General features: G+C 29.2%; 3 protein-coding genes across 3 annotated transcripts in view; 2 read left to right on the plus strand and 1 right to left on the minus strand.

Moving 5' to 3' along the window:
• The window catches only part of LOC105839468 (ELKS/Rab6-interacting/CAST family member 1), a 126,305-nt gene that overhangs the window by 101,631 nt on the left and 6,853 nt on the right, over positions 1-17,821 (minus strand). The gene's annotated exons all lie outside the window — the stretch shown is intronic.
• On the plus strand, positions 781-1,773 carry LOC105840428 (keratin-associated protein 10-2-like). The gene is made up of 2 exons (XM_028190963.2): positions 781-857; positions 994-1,773. The coding sequence occupies exons 1-2, from the start codon at positions 787-789 to the stop codon at positions 1,373-1,375; spliced, it is 453 nt and encodes a 150-aa protein (XP_028046764.2). The 5' UTR covers positions 781-786; the 3' UTR covers positions 1,376-1,773.
• Positions 1,906-17,821, plus strand: part of LOC105840430 (hydrocephalus-inducing protein) — a 36,655-nt gene continuing 20,739 nt past the window's right edge. Inside the window, 32 exon segments of the mRNA XM_036288428.1 lie at positions 1,906-2,560; positions 2,663-2,890; positions 2,968-3,092; positions 3,573-3,806; positions 4,315-4,353; positions 4,448-4,756; positions 4,840-5,084; positions 5,697-5,751; positions 5,801-6,049; positions 6,316-6,555; positions 6,654-6,781; positions 6,889-7,075; positions 7,171-7,409; positions 7,523-7,636; positions 7,731-7,811; positions 8,052-8,233; positions 8,766-9,085; positions 9,087-9,291; positions 10,559-10,749; positions 10,890-11,123; positions 11,316-11,552; positions 11,839-12,057; positions 12,125-12,212; positions 12,309-12,538; positions 14,348-14,476; positions 14,828-15,045; positions 15,193-15,482; positions 15,967-16,263; positions 16,373-16,534; positions 16,596-16,779; positions 16,872-17,324; positions 17,534-17,801. Coding sequence (XP_036144321.1) covers positions 2,344-2,560; positions 2,663-2,890; positions 2,968-3,092; positions 3,573-3,806; positions 4,315-4,353; positions 4,448-4,756; positions 4,840-5,084; positions 5,697-5,751; positions 5,801-6,049; positions 6,316-6,555; positions 6,654-6,781; positions 6,889-7,075; positions 7,171-7,409; positions 7,523-7,636; positions 7,731-7,811; positions 8,052-8,233; positions 8,766-9,085; positions 9,087-9,291; positions 10,559-10,749; positions 10,890-11,123; positions 11,316-11,552; positions 11,839-12,057; positions 12,125-12,212; positions 12,309-12,538; positions 14,348-14,476; positions 14,828-15,045; positions 15,193-15,482; positions 15,967-16,263; positions 16,373-16,534; positions 16,596-16,779; positions 16,872-17,324; positions 17,534-17,801 — 6,597 coding nt within the window. The 5' untranslated portion in view covers positions 1,906-2,343.

Raw genomic sequence — 17,821 nt, forward strand, 5'->3', positions numbered from 1 at the left:
ATAGTACTATAATCACAATTTGATCGTATCTATACAATATACTTAAATCGAAAATGCAATGTCATTTATGCGTGAATAATATGACAAATTGTTGTGCAATAAAAAAAAAGTGTCACAGTTTTTTTTTATGTATGTCAATATGTGTGAATATACGTTGTAACTTCAAAGTTTTATTTATACTTTTATTTTATTTATACAATATACACTTTTATGTGAATTTTATTTTTGATGCTGTATTGTTTACATTTCGAACGTAAAATACTGTCATAAAATAGACAACTTTTTAAAAGTACAATAAACAATTTTCTCTAAAAACCTCAAATTTTGTTCAATTTAATACAGGATATACCAAATGTAAAAAAATAAGTATCAAATATTCTAAGAACTGTTTTATAATAGAATACCTTGTGTCTTAAAAGCTAAGTTTCTAAACCTATGTTAACAAAATTTTTTATGTTTGATCTCTGAGAATACGTTTTTAGAATTTTTGACACGTATTAACTTATATATCCTGTATAATAGATATTTGTATAATATTATATAATATTGTAATATAGTTAGATCTAATTAATTTTCATTATGACAAAAAATTGATAAAAAGTAACAATTTATACTTTTCTTTTACTTTAAATTAATAACAATTTGAAGTAAGTAATATTATATGAAATCAATTGTTAACATGGCGGAGAGGAAGATCTGTCATTAATATTTATCTTTCAAGTTTTGGTGCACAGATCAAATTCACAAGTATCAGAATTCAAGTAAAATTTCATAAATATATTCGATATGGACAAGAGCAAGCAGAAACGAAATTTTATGGATGAAATGTTAGATATCATATGCGAAATAGAAAGATTGTAAGTGTCATATATTTGTGATATATTATTTTCTAATAATTACTAATATTATGAATTCATTAAATATGTAACCAAATAAAGGTCTTCGGTGAAAGAATAGTTAGAAAATATAACGTTTCTCTTTTCCGTCCGGCAGGAAACCCGAGCCCGAGGAGTGCAACGTAAGCTGCCCTCCTCTAGGATGTCCTCAAGGACCCTGTCCGGGGATGTGCTGTTCAAAAGGAATCTGCGATCCTTGCTGCGCGTCGAAGATGCCATGCGCCCCATCATCACCCCGTCCATCTCATTGTTGCATGCCACGACGTTTAAAGGACTATGCATGCAGTACAGATCCTTGTACTGCGGCTCTTCAGCCGATAATCATAAGTCGAGGAGGTCCAACTGCCCGGAATAGCAGTTATCCCATTCCTCATGATCAATCAGGATTCCAACAAGCCTTCTGCCCTCCCGCTTATAACTTTATATCGACTGTATTGCCCCCATGTACTGTTGGATCAGTGTCATGTTGGAACAATTAAAAAAATAGTATCTATTATTTATATTACAAAAGAATATTTCTAATTCCATTAAAGAAATTGAAATAAAGACTCCAGATTACTTAGAAAAATTATGCATTTTATTCTGCTCTCCTGTTATAACCTCCCTTCCCCGCATTGCATGATTTCTATTTAGTCATACAGTCTACGTAATAAAACAGTAATTTTAAAAATTACAAGGATATAATTAAAATTAGAAAATAGAAAACGTACTTCTTAACGTAATTATATTATTTTATTATTATCTCTGCTTTGTTTAATTACCATTAAAAGTACCTTTTATACAATTTTTTTTACATAAATATATAAGAAGTTATACAGAATGTTCAAAAACATGCGAATCAAAATACTGTGGCAAAAACCTTCTAAAAAAAAAAAAATAAATAAATAAAAATAAATAATTTTTAAAGTTCTTTTTATTTTAAATAATAGTTTTTAAAATATAAAAATTTTAAAACTGAACTTTTTTACTATAATATTTTAATTTGCTAATTTTGGGTCACAAATATATGACACTTCTTGTATATATGTTTAATTTCTTGAAATTTATAACGTTTCATTAGTTATATATGAAAATCGATTTTATGTATTGAGTATTCAACTACTTTCAATGCACATTAATGTTATGTTAATAACTAAAAACATTATTTCAATTAAAGTCAGCAATTTTAATGAAAAAAAGTTTTCTTTTTACCTTTGTGAAAGGTAATGTAATATATTATCTTTTCATAGTTTTAGTGTCATATAAGAAATGGACGAGAAAGAAACAGATCTGGTCACGTGTTACCCAACTATACATAATTCTGTGAAAATATTTGCGGCTATAGCCGGCAAGTCACGCGATCAAATAGAACGAGAAGTAAGTTTATAGTTAAATATTTGAGGTGAAATAATAAGTAACGAAGTCTCAACAACATTTATCCATTTTATTAATGTTTCGGCAGTATGACATGACCCCTTCAGAATATATCAAGCAGATGTTAATGTGTATTCAAGAGAGGATCAATTATTTGCTGAAACCAGGCCGCAGTATAAATGTACGATTTTTATACGACAACTGCGAAAGCCGGTGCTTCAGAGTTTCGCCTAGCATTGTCGTTTTTCAACGATTTATTCCCGGCAACTTATACAACGTAACACTCACGGTTCGAAACGTGACAAAGGTAAATCTTTTCTAAACTCTAAATCTCGTTAATATATAACTAACATTTTACATCCTGTTACGTAAACTCCTCACGGTTGCCATATAATATTCATGAACTTAACCCCGATTCCACTTTCTAAATATTGCATTGAAGATGTCACGGCACCTGAAGCTCTCGCGCGACCCCGATCCTTTCTTTTCCATAGAATATCACGGATCGAATTACAGCACTATGGTAGCGCCAGGTCTCGTTCACATTTATAACGTCAGGTTCAGCCCGACGGAGAAACGGGATTACCAATATCGTGTCGAGTTTATCAATGATACCGAGATCTTCGCGGTGCCAGTAATCGGTGAGGATGAAAATGATAATATTGCAGTTATATATAGTCACGTAACACGGAGGTAATATAGGTTGATATTATTCTAGCTATTGGCCCAAGACCTATTCTAGACATTCCCGATCGAATTGAAATTCCAGCGACTGCGGTAAAAATTCCCTCCTCGAGGACTATTTTGGTACGCAATGTAGGAGATGCGCCGGCAATCTTTAATTTTTATTCAGATAGGTATAATTTAATTATAGAGATTACATTAAAATTTATAAATTTAAATTTAAATAATAGTAATATTGATAAAATAAAACAGAACATTAAATATGTTTACTAAATTATTTTTCAAAATAAATAAAATTTCATGAAATATAAAATTTAAAGTAAAATTAGTTTACATTTCTTAAATATATTTTTTTAACAATTAAACAACTGCATTACAATTTTAAAGCTAGATATAATATTTTTTATGATTGTATCAGTCCGTGTTTCTCAGTTGAACCGTCAAAAGGCATATTAGGGGAAGAAGAAACAATGCAACTCACTGCGAACTTTTTATCTGAGAAGTCCGGCGATTTTGAAGCAAATCTTTTTCTTAACTATGAATCAGGTGTCAAATAAGAGTAACTCTATGTATTACTTAATACAATAATTAATTTTGCAGTATTAGTTTATATAAATATTGACAAGAATTTGACAAAATCCAAAATATGTAAATTACAAATTGACAGGAGAGAAGCTCTGCTTGACATTACGGAGTTCAGCAATAAATTCCACAATTCGACTTGACAGAGGTAGTATCAGAATGGAGGACACTTATTTAGGTTTATCTAGAAGTAAGGTTTTAACAATACACAATAGAAGCGACTACGTCGTAAAATTCCAATGGATGCGCTTTAAAGACAACGACACCGACGTACAACGCAAGGAAGAGTATGCGAAAATAATTACTTTCTGAGTTGAAAGTTTCTCTATTCGTTTTAGTGATTTCTCAATTTTTTTCTGCCAGGTACAAGAAACTACTTCAACTGATACATAACATGGAGGTAGTGCGTTGTGTCAATCTCGTTCATTACAATATTTGCCTGCCAGATATTCACGAGCTTGTCTGCCAGCGGATTTACACGGACGAGATTGCTTCGTTGTCGAATGAGAATTTCCGCTACAATCATACGTCTTTTCTTTTTATGCCTGAGGTGATAGAAACTAATTAAAGTTTGTACATTATTTTTGACTATGCATAAAAATTTTTAAGTGAAGTAATAGAATTCTAATAAAATAATTTCGATATTTATTGTAAAGAAGTTTATCCATTTTTTATTCGTATTAAGGAAAAAATGATAAAAATAATAATAAGTCGTTAATTTTAAGCTACGGTAACATAATATATCATTATTATTCAAAACGTATGTCAGAATTATCATTTTAAAATAATGTACTTCCAGGAAGGAGAAATTTGGCCGCAATCTTCCGCAGATATCACGGTAATTTTTCGAGCCATGGAAGTAGGCGAAATATCAAGCGTTGCTTATCTTGAAGTTACCGGTCGCGAGGACAGGATACCCCTGAGGTTACAAGAAAACTTGTATAACTTTATCTTCAAAAACTTCCTTTTACCTTGGAATTTCCTCGCTAATTTTGCATCCCGTTGGTAGCCTTCGCGGAACTGGCAAGGGACCAGTTTTCCATCTCAATGTGATCACTATCGACCTTAGCAATATCTTTCTATGTTCCGTGCACAATTACGAAGTAAGTTTATCAGTAAATTCAGTTGTCTATAAAAATTTTATAAAATTTATAAAGAATTTTTATGTCACGGACTTATTAAATTTTTACAATACATTTTTACGTTGTACGTTTTTGTATTGCATTATGAAAATTAATATAAAAAACTCATTATAAATTGTTATACATTTTATTTTTCTTTTTGATAGATAGACATAATTCTATTGCATGATTAATTATTGAAATCTGAATCAATTGCATTTCAGATTGTAGCAGCAAATAATGGGTACATTTGTGGTACATTGATTTATAAAGCAAGACAAACAGATTTTGGTGGCACTATTAACATTACTCCGTGTACTTTGACATTAAAACCGGATGAATATAAGTCATTCAATTTATCATTCTCTTCAAATCGAAAAGGAGACTTTATAGAACGAATTGACTTCATTGTTAAAGAGAGCTTAGAAGTGCTATCTTTGCATATTAAGTAATTATTAATGAAATATTTGAACTTGACCGTCATTACCAAATGAAATAGTACCATTTATTAAGAATTTGAATTATACGCAAAAAATAAGAATCTTTTAAACATTTTTTTTTTTAAAGTGCTCTAAGTTATTTTTTATCTTAGTTTATTTTTTTCTGTCACATTTTATTGCCAATTAATATAAAGGTGTTTTCAGGAATAATATTGAAAACAAATGTTTCCCTTTTTGTCTATAATCCAAATTTACAATAAAAAGTACCACATTACGTTTAAAAAAATTCATCGAGTATATATCATAATCACTTTCCAGTCAGAACTGGACGTTGAAAATATTACCGTTTGAGCATATAATAGAGCATATAATAAAACGTAAAATAGAGCTCGATAACACTATTTACTAAATAATCTTTTTAAAAGTTTTCATAAAAAATTTCTTTCATTTTAAAAAAGATAGTTTCAGACATCCTGTATGTACATATGTACATATTAATTTTATCTAGATATCTATTTAAAAAATTTTACAAAAAAACCTTTCTCTTTTCTATAACGTTCAATATATCACAATTTCTTTAAATTAATAAATCAATTTATTATAATACTTTATATTTATAGGGGATGCGTCATATGCCCAACGCTACATTTTGATAAACGTAGCCTTGATTTTGGCGCAACTGCCTTAGGTATATCGATTACAATAATGAATACAGTTCAATTAGGAAAACCGCAGTTTCGTGTATGCCTTTGCAGGATTTAGCAGAAGTCAGGAAATAAGTCTTCGTAATTTATCTTTGGTGCCTGTCACGTACAGTGTAAGTATAATGGAAGATGGTGATCAGGCACCTTTGACTTACGAAGAGTTCGCTATATCTGAAGTAAAACCAAGTTTCCCGACTAACCCTCGCGAATTTACGATTACTCCGCAGAAAGGAGTGGTACAGGCGCACAGTTCGCTTAAATTAAAGGTAAGCTGATACCTTAGCGCATACTATTTATAGCTGTTTGTAAGTAAGAAACTAATTTATATTTTTTATATAGATTTTACATAAATATAAAATCAATTTTTTTCTCTATCTTCGCAATTGTTTAACCTACTTAAAAATTGTCCCTTAAATTAACTTCAAAGACTATTTTAAAAGATTAAATAATAGAGTTAAAATAAAGAATTAAATAAAAATTACACGAAAAGTTGAAATAACATAAACATTTATAATATGTCTATACCAAAATATAGGTGTCATATACAGCGAACGTGGTTCAAACAGGACGAGCAAATATGCGAGTCGACATGTGGGATTCAGATTCGAATCCAGTAATACTACCGCTCTCGTTTTGTGGCGCTATTCCTTCTCTGTCGATCAAACCCGCAGAGATCAATATTCGATTTTCCTTCATCAACTTTCCGTACACTCGTTTCATCAATGTTGAAAACGGTTCGGATTTAGATGGATATTTTTATATAGTACCACAAGCGGTAATTGTTAAACTAATTTTAAAAGTTAAATTTATGCCTTAACGTTTTGGAAATATAATTCAGAAGTATATTATTAAAGTAACACAATTGTTTTTTAGATATCCAAAAATATACCGATTATATATTCGCTATCTTGCTATCAGGGTTTTCTAAAAGCACGACAATCAAAGACGATCGATGTTACGATTATTACAAAAAATATAGGCAGGCAGACGACAGCATTAAAGTATAACGACTAATTCACTAATCTTCTGCAAAGTCAGAACAATTTAATTATACGATTCGACAAAAAAAAGTTTTAGTTCGACAAAATTATTACTTTCCCAATTTCAGTATGCTGACAATGGGTGAACCGGCTTCAGTTACGTCTTGTCAGATTATTTGTAATGGCCAGGGACCGGTAATATCCGCGCAACCAACCTGTCTCAATTTCGGAGAAATATTAGTGCTTCAAGAAAAAATTATGAATTTTCATATAATCAACGACTCACCTATACCAGCGCAATTTAAATTAACATCAGTAAATATTTTTGTATTAAATTGCTGTAAATAATAATTTACAGATTTCATGAAAAACAAGAAAAAATATTACAATAATTATCTTCTATTACTTAGCCTACGAAGAAATCATCATGGCTTGTTAATCCAACTTTTGGTGAAGTTGAACCGAATAAATCTGCGGAGATTACAATCAAATTATTTTTGCGCGACACTGGTAAATACACTGATAATATAATCGTGCATGCCATCAACAGTCGATCGTTTTCCGTTAATATAATTGCAACTGGAATCGGTTGCAGCGTCGTTTTCGAGCCGCAGATATTCCCAATATTTGACATGGGTTTTCTCTTTAGGTAAACCAGAATATTGATAAAACTTTAACTTGTTTTAATAACAAAGCACCAACAAAAACTATTTTTTAAATGTTTATTTGTGGTATATTATACTTTTTATTTAACTTTAACAGTCATCAAAATCTGAGCATACCAATAACAATAAAAAATTTTGGCACACGTAATTGTCAAATAATATGGTCAAACAATCCAGAAGTGCGCTATCAAAAAAGCCAAACTTGGCCAAAGTAATTACATTAATCTTTATTTAAATTTGTAATTCTAAATCTTTGGCGCCATAAAGAAAAAAAAACATATACTACAAACTTTATATTATAACAGGAAATTTAAAATTGAACCGTGCACTGTAGAAATTCCAGCTAATAGTTATCATGTAGTTCAATGCAAAATATGTTGGAACGTGTAAGTTTAAATTAGATTTTTATATTTTTACTTTTAATAAATATTTTTTAATTAAAATAATTCTGTAATATTAATTTTAATTAGAATTATGCAACTTTACTAATTTTTTAAAATTATAACTATTTTTCAAATTATAAATATTTTTATAACCAAAATCCTATAAAAAATTTTTATGCGCAATTTTTATGTAATTTTATAATCAAATTTTTAAATGTTATCTCTATGTAAGTTTTTTTTAAGAAATGAAACCTTGGTCGAAGATTGGTATGTATTCGAGCAGATTTTAGGACAAGGAAAGCGAAAATTGATCGGAACCTCCACATTTAAAGCTACATTTACAGAGCCACGGATTGTGTTTAACAAGAGAGAATTAACGTTTCGCATTGATATACATCCCGAGGGAGAAAAATTACAACAGACAGGTAAAAAATTATATACTAACATGTTTAAAACTATTGCAGTGATAAATTATCTGAAAAAGTTACGCAAAACAATATTTCAGAGTTTGGATGTATTGATCTAGAAAGGAAAATAGAGATTTAATCCCTTCTCAACCAAAATTTTATTTTTTAATTTTATTGGATAATTTTTGTTTTATCTATTATTTTTCTTTTTTTAATTTAACTTTAAGTTTAATAACACATTTTTATAGTATTTAAAATATTTCTCATAAAACGCCACTTAAAAAAATCAGAAAAAAGCACAGAAAAATCTTTTTTTTTATTTAACAACAGAATTAATAAACTCTCTTTCCCCAAAAATTCTAAACTTCATAATGCTCAAGATATTTAGCTTGTGATAAACGTAAAAAATTATTGTTAATAGAGAATGTTTATATTATAAAGGATATTTATTGTTGTGATAAACAATTACAATTTTTATATTACCAAAATATATGCATTTATGTATAATTATACTAAATAAAATGATAATTGTTTTTAATTTGATTTTTAGATGAACTAATAGTGACAAATCAATCGCAATTAAATTTAAATGTTTTATTATATATTGATGCTCCTTTTTATTTAATGAGCAATAAGAAGAAGTTACATAAAAAAAATATGGTTCTAATGGACGGAACTACAACAACTATTCCAATAAAATTTTTGCCAAATATAAATCCTGATAATCCTTATTCACAAAACTATAACAGTGTACTCTGGTTTGAATATGACGAGCATCCTAATAAGGTACTGAAAAAATATACATTGCAAAATCAATTCGCACTTTACAAAAATTTTATCTCTCTAATTTCAGGACAAAATTCAATGCAAAGGTGCAGTGAATTTCCCGAATATTACATTACTTTCTAAAGATATGTTTATTAACTGCATATCGGGTTCTACCGCTAAAGAAACATTGAGGATAACTAATAATGGACCAATTCCTGTGATATACAAATTTCTGTGGGCCGGAGAGAGTATTGAGATTCAACGTGGAACACATAATGTTAGAACTGAAATGCAGCAAAATATGAATATATAAAAAGTTTTATTAAAACCTAGAGATGATCAATGCTCACATAATCTTAATAATATTGTTGTGTCCGTTAGATCGGTCAGCTGTCCTGGTCGATTGATATATTGATTTTTGAGAAGAGCGTTGTCATGCTCACGACAGCTGACAACGCTCTTCTCAAAAATCAATATATCGATCAGCCAGGACAGCTGACCGATCTAACGGGCGCAACAATATTTTTAATGTAACATTATAAACATTTTCTAGTTCTTTAAACTGCGCGCCGTTATTTTTAATCTTGAAACGCGGTTTTTTTGGCCTGTTCTTTTTCGCTGCACTAGTGCGATAAGTTAGAGTAAAAAAATATATATTTGTCTTATTCTAACTTGTTGCACCAGTGCAACAGTGCAACGAAAAAGAACAAGTCATTTAAGTTGAATAAAACTAGAATAGAATAATATTAAATTCACAATATTAATGTAAGATTTGCTCTTACTCCTCAAAATACTGTAAAGAATTTGTTGTAAAAAAATTATCTTAATCAGGATTTATAATATATTAATATTGTGATATTAATATAATATTACTATTCTGATTCAACTTGAGAATTAAATGACTTAAAAACTGGGTTACAAGAAAACCAAAATTATAAAACTTATAAAATTATTTATAAAAATATAATTTTTGTTTTTTATATATATAAAAAACAAAAATTGTAAAAATTATAAAGTAATTTAGAAAGAACTAAAAAATATATATAAAATCACATAAGATATATTATGGAGCACTAAGATTCTGCTATAATCGTTTATTTGACCTTCTCGAGTTTTTAATTATGTTCATATTACAATTAAATTTCAATTGTTGTATAAAATGTTTTGAGACAAATAACTGGTTATAAGTTATTTCAAATAATTTTCAATAATGAATAGCTAAACATTTTCTTTGAACAGAATTTTGCAAATTATTCACAACTGCAAATTAACACAGAAAATAACAAATTTAATCCATACTCCAATGAGATAAAAAATATGTTAGAGATTCAAGAAACTAAAAGTGAATTTTTTAATTCATCAACTTCAACATCATATAGTACGTATTATCAAGTGTTTTTTATTTACTATAAAAATATTTCTATATTCAAAATAAATTACATGCTCTTTCAATATATATTATTGTAAATTATTACCTTTTAATTATTAAAGTTGATTTATGTTATTTTAACGCGATTTAGCTCATTTAGTTTTAGTTTCAAGATTTTTCATGTACGTACTTTTCATATACATTAGAGCTACAAGATTCAGATTCGGAGAATCGATTAATAGAAGTTCAATCAGAAACACTGGATGAAACGCTCGAGAAATTAAGAAACATTTTTATGTCAACAGAAACATCCTATCCACGATGCCTAGATGATCCAGAGATTCTTGCTCTAATAGATCCAAATCTCGAGCTTCCTACAAAAGACTTACTCGATGATGTTCGTCTTTCCCAATAAAAATTTACTTAAATCAAATTAATTTTTAATGCATGCACATCGTAGACTCTCAGCTATTTAGACTGATATTCCTGAATAAATTAATATGGTAAAAACATTCGAGAAATTAATGATTTATCCAGATACTCGACATCATACCGCACGAAGGCATTCTCGTCCCGCATTCCTCACAATATGTGCGCTTCATCTTCCATGCTTCTGAGCCTATGCAGGTCAAAGTTGCCGCGCTTTGTGAAATTCTTCAGGGACCTACTGAAGTAGTTAATGTGTTTGCCAGCGCAGACGTCGTTCAGTATTCAGTTGATAAGCAGGTCATCGATTTTGGTCAACAGGCAAGTTATTTTTTAATAATTAAGGCATATATTATTTTAGACAAAATTTGTATTTTGTTTTTATTATTTTATTAATTTATTATTATCTGTTTAACTAATTTATTAATTTAATCGATTGTCTCTATTTAAAATATTAGATTATTATATAAATTAAAATTAAAATTAAAAATTTAATTTAGTTTAGTAATTTTTAATTCTTCAATACAAACATTACAGTTATTTGGTGAACTGTGTCGATCAAACTTTACTTTGGAAAATCACAGCATGATATACCTGGATTATAAGATAAACCAAAAAAATTTAATATCCAAAAGAAACGTTGACGTCTCTACTATCGGCGTATTAACAATTGATCCAAATAATGGATTTATAGATCCTTTGTCAACATTGGAAATTACGGTCGAATTTCAACCCATGCTACTCGGAGCTTTCGAAATAGAATTTGAGTTACAAGTATGTTACGACATATAACATGAAGATCGCCAAAATCTTGACATTATTTTATTTTTAAATAATATGGTTCTTGAATAAAACTGAAAACCAAATTTTGAAAAAAGAATAATGAAAAAAGAATAATATAAAATGTTTCTCATTAGATAGTGTAGTAGTTTTTGTAATACTGTTTCATATATACATATATATTGTAATAATTAATATTTTCACAATAATCAAACATAAACGTTTGAAAAATTGAGTCCTAAGATCAATAGACAAACAGTAATTCCAATTTAGATAAAATTATGTATTACGTTATTGTTACAAAATTATAATATCACGTTATCTCATTGCTATTATTATTATACAGGTAACTCATGCAGACCCATTGATAATTACTGCAAAAGGTATTACCAGTTACCCACAAGTTTATCCGTATATCTCGCGCGATATCTCTAAGCAATACTCTGCCGAATTGGGATACCAAGCGATCCAACTACTAAGTTTGGATTATATCATAATGGTATGAAATTTCATACAAAAATAATGAAAAGTTATTTTAATGCTTTGCATGTCTTTCTGCATTACAGAAGAAACAAGAAATAAAAACGCATTGTAATACAAACAATGACAAATCAAGGAATCAAATACCCGAATGGGACGAGAGAATTTTATTAAGTAAGAACATAGATCACACATATGATGAAAAAACGAATAAATTAAAAATTTAGTTAAGAAAAATATATTAAAAAATTATTATTAATTATTTTTAAGATAATGGATGGGATTTAATTTCATACGAAGAGATATTTCCCAGTATTGTCGACATTGAAATGTCAATTGATAGGCTTTTGGCAAATCAATTTATCAAAGAGAATAATTTAATAATTCAATTAAAATATCCTACCCTACACAAGAACACTGTTATTCCTTATCTTTATACTCCTGGATACATCATAGGTATATGTTCACGCAAAAACGTTAATTATTTCAAAATAAATTCTAATTAATTAATTTTTAATTAATTAAATTACAATTTATAAATTCGGTTGTCTGTATGTCTGTATGTCCGCAATTATTTTCGGCATTTGATGTCTGATCCTCGTGCAACTGGTCTCATTTTGTTTCAAATTAAAATTAGGGGTTTGTTTTTTACATATACAGGGTTTTTCCAAAAATTTTTTTAAACTAGTTTATTAATATATTAATTAGTAACGGATATGCCTTTGTCTGTATGATCGCAAACTACACCGTCATTTGTGGCCCCTTTTACAAATGGTCTCATTTTATTTCTAATTTATCGAGGCTGCCATGGGTTTGGATTTTTTATATACAGGGTGTTTCATAAATGATTGGCGTAACTTTAAGACATGTACGTCCTTAAACGAAACAACCTGTATATGGATCCATTAATTCGAGTTTTCATTATAGAGGGGGTTTTATAACATGATTTTTATTATAAAAAGTTTTATAAAAACATGTATTGGACAAGATCACTTTTGAGTACAACACCTGACGTAAACGGTACCGCTAATGACTGTGTATTATACGATAAGTACGCATGTATGTAAGTCTGTATCTCCGCTAACTACTTACACGGAAGTGTATTTTTGATCAAGAATTGTAAAATTTGGAGACCAGGTGCAATTAAATGGGCATAGAAATGATTTGGCTGACATTTCTGTGTTATAGCATGCATTCACACGCGCGACTTAATGGTAATCAGATTTAAAAATTTAAATCTTCAGAGAGAGTCTATTCAAACGAATTCTGTGACATTGGCTTGAAAAATGAAATGAGTTATAAATACGTGAATAAATGAATAAATCAATTTAAATATAAGTTAATAGTTCATTTATTGCATATTATTTTGAAATGGTTTAAATATTTTATTATAATAAACAAATTTTAGATTTATAGAAGAAGATTCAAAGGATTTAACTAGAGTGGTACAGCGTAATAGATGTTCAGAAAAAGAAAATAAAAAACATTTTGACAATGTATTAAGCAGTTTTTCGACATACAGGTTATTCCAAAAAGGATTTTTTATCCAAAAGTTACTACCAACATTTTTGAAATACCCTGAATTTTTATGCGAGTATTTTTGGTTCGCGGACATACAGACATACAGACCCTGTACGCGCGCGCGCGTGTGTGTGTGTGTGTGTGTGTGTGTGAAGTAAGAGCTTTTGAGTCCGCGCGAAGTGCAGGTGAAAAAGCTAGTATGATTTATAAATATAATAGTTACAGAACAAAATTTATAATACTCATGAAATACTTAATAACTGCATTATTTTCAGATATGGGTTACATTGCGATCGATCTTAAAACGTGTTATTCAACAACGATTGTCAATTATGGGCCTTGGAATGCGGACGTTACAATAAAAAAATTAGAAAAGAAGCGACTTGAGAATTCCGGCATTCTCGTGCAATTTGAGAAGGCAACGTTAACAGTCGGGAAAATTACGTGCTTGTCTATTATCTGGCAGCCAACAAAAACTATATATACCGAAAGAAGCACGAAAGAACAGCATACGATTTATTTAGAAGTAAATTTAATTTAATTTTGTCATTGAAATAAAATTTAATTGAATTCGATTGAGATACATGTTTAAGTTGTAACGACACACTTTATCAGTTTTTAATTATAAAGATATTATATAAATATGATATATGTTAAATAAACAAATATAATAAAGCATTTAAATATTAATAAATTAATATATATATATACATATATATAGTTTAATTTATTAATATTTTATATTGATAATATATAAAATATTATATAAACGTTTATAATAATTTTAGGTATCCCGTGGTTCTACTATTCCCATAATTATAAAAGGTGTTATTACTTATCCATTCGTGATTGTTAACACGGAATTATTAGATTTTCAAAATGTCATTGTGGGAGAATGTTTAATGATGAAAGTTTTAGTAAAAAACGAGTAACATATTCTCATTTAAATACATTTAAAGCTTTTTATAAAAAAAACACGTATATATATTTTTTCTAATTTTTAGAGGCTTTATTGATTGTTATTTTGAAGCAAGAATATCATCTTCTCGTAAAAAACAAAGAAATTGTTCATTTCATCTTCATTACAAATCTAATCTTCTTTTGCCCGGTCATTCGGACATCATCAATGTCTATTTCAAACCTCGTAAAACGGTAATACCATGATAATTTATTTTATTAATATATGCATATAGTAATATACACATAGCATGCGTGTATAACTATGTGCACATATTTAATTATAAAATTAATCATTATTATTTATTTAGTGCCGCGTAAAGGCAAATTTAGAAATCTTTACTAAAACGGGTCTAGAAACGCAAATAGTAACACTGCTTGGTCGAGGAATCGAATATAAACTGCAAATAAGCGATCTCGAAATTAACTTCTCGCCCACAATACTTTTTACTGAAGTATTAGAAAAAGAGTTCACAATCGAAAATACATCCGATTATCCCGTGGAATTTTTCTGGCATCATCTCGACAGGTAATCAATATTGCGTGAAAATAGATTCGACAGATTAAGAGCTAAAGATAATAATAAAAGAAATTTTACGTTCTTTATAAAAATAATGCTTAACAAAATTACGGTTATTTTCTTATTTTGTAAGTGTGAAAACAAAAGTGATAAATGAAATGACGTGGAATGCACTTTATTGAATAAACCAATGCGTTACAGTCTTTTTCTAGAAGAGGAGCGAATTGCCGAGGCACTGACTCGTTACTACGGAGTTAAAGAAATCCTATTACCGCCTCGAAAACTCGGAGAGAGAATGCCGTCATCTTTAATGGAATTCTATAATAACCTCATGAGCGAGATGGCGAACGCTTTGTCGGCGGAAGTAATCGAGGAAAAAAGTGCTACTGCGCTCGATGGTACATTAAAGATACTTGAAATTAAGTTTCCTTTCACAAATCATAATTTTTAAATGTTAAACATTACATTAAAAATTAAATACATAGAAAAATAATACAAAAAGTAATAGCAATTGTGTCGAATAATTTGTGAATAAGACTTTGTATTAAAGAATGGCCAGTATTGGCATATCACTTTGTTTTGGATAATAATTCTTAAAAAAAGCTAAAAATAAAACTTTGAAAACCTAAATGTAAACTAGAAAGTATCTTCAGATAGTACAGCAATTTTTGTAATACTGTTTTATATTTTGTAATAATTAGTGTTTCCGTAACATAATAAAAGATAAGGTTAAAAAAATTGAATCTCTTTGAAAAATGGCATAGTAAGCTACTTCCTTTTCTTTTCCATTTTAATATCTTGTCTTTAATATCTCTGAATCATTAGTACAAAATATTTACAATACATAAAGATTCCTATACTTTGATGTAATTATTGTTAATTAAAATAAAACACTCTGCATAAAGTAATACATAATTAATGTTTGAATAGACGACAACGAACTTTTAAGTGTGGAACGCAAGAATAGAATACGAGCAAGAAAGAAGTCGTCTAGTACATCGAGATTATTTGTCCAACAATTCCCGACTCGGCGAAGATCGAAAATAAAAAAAGAGTTTAACGTCGACAGACGGAAACGGAAGAAGTCAACCGGTTATTCATCCACTTCCACGGATACTGCAAAAAGAGATTGCCCGTCCATGTCAGTTCTTAGCGAACACGACTTCCCTCGTGAACCTCCAATATTACCAACAAACGATCCCGAAGAACTTCACAATTTGCTCCTCTGTGAGCAATTTATCTTGACAATAAAAATTCTTGCAGTGCAATTTTTATTGCATTACCCTTATTCGTTTTGATAAAGGCGTGAGTTTTTATGTCTGCTTTTATTTCTAAGGCTATATAGAGACTCTGCGTAAAGATCCCAGTTTTCACGCGAGAATAAAAGATCCTGTGAAGGAATTGTTTGATAGTCAGGAAACGAAATCGATTTCGGAACTTGATCCCTCGCAATCACCCATGAAAGTTTGCATTATCTTTCACGGCGCGCCGTTTACTGGTAATTTCGCATTCGATAACACTCAAAGAAAATATTTACTGATTGATTTGCGTTATTTTAGAATATCAAGAAACCGCCTGCAGGAGCGCTAAGGCATTGCAAGTGCCACTACTGTGCATAGACAATGTAATTATCAAAGGCATCGCGCTTGGCGACAATTATGCTTCCATCAAGTTGCGACAGATCATTGACGACGCTTATCAGGAATATTTGTTGGCGTTCGAAAGACTCAAGTTACTACAACATTAATTTAAATTTGTTAATAAATGCTTTAGGATGTTTTTATTCAAGTCTCATTTAAAACAGAAACTTCAAAGTAGAATTAAAAATAAAAAAGAACAATTTTACCATTAACTTTTTGTTTCAGAGATAATTTGAAAACTGACCTGACAGCAAAGAAAACCGATGTCGAAATCGCGGAACATAATCGTGAAACGATCGCAAAGGAATCATCTAAACAAACAAAATCACCAAAGTCACCGCGGTTACCAAACGCACCTACTAAGTTTGATTTAAAAACCACAGAAGTCGATGGACACTCAGAGAGTGATACTCCGACTCAATTAATGATTTCATTCGAGATGGAATTTGCAAAGATTCCAAGAAAACAAGATCTAACATTTTTAGATCCTATAAGTGTTTACGAATATAAAATTCAAACAATTTTGCTACTGCAAGAAATTTTTTCACATTATACGACAATTGAACCGAAAGTCAGTAAGAAAGATCAGAATGACACTTTTCTCGGAATTGAGATTGACTTATTAATCAAAGTTCTTGAAGAAAGGTAGTATTTAGCACATATCAAATTTAAATAAAATTAATTAATTAAAATTATCATTATAAAAAATGTTTTAATGATTTTTAATACGTATTTATATAAATATTTAAATTTAATTTAAAAAATTTTAAAAATTAATTAAGTTTATTTGATTAATTACATGCGTGTATATGTTAAGAAAGAAAATACCTCTTTGAATCATAATATCTGTTCTCTAATTTATCTTCTTCATCATTTTCTGCAGGTTCTAAGTATCATCTTCTTATTAAATCTCGTTTCTTAATGAGCAGGTTGTCATCGGATTTCAAGGATGGTTTTGTACTACAAACTTTAAACAATGTTTTTTTAAAAAACGACATTATCACGCTGCTCACATTACTCAACATTATTGGACACGTAGAATATTCATTGTTTGTAACTTTTCTAAATTCGATGAATACTTATACTCGAAAAATGGAGGAATTGCGAAAATTAGAAGGTAAGTCATAATAAATAAAATGTTCCAA

Source organism: Monomorium pharaonis, chromosome 6, assembly GCF_013373865.1.
Source record: "Monomorium pharaonis isolate MP-MQ-018 chromosome 6, ASM1337386v2, whole genome shotgun sequence".
Taxonomy (NCBI): Eukaryota; Metazoa; Arthropoda; class Insecta; order Hymenoptera; family Formicidae; genus Monomorium; species Monomorium pharaonis.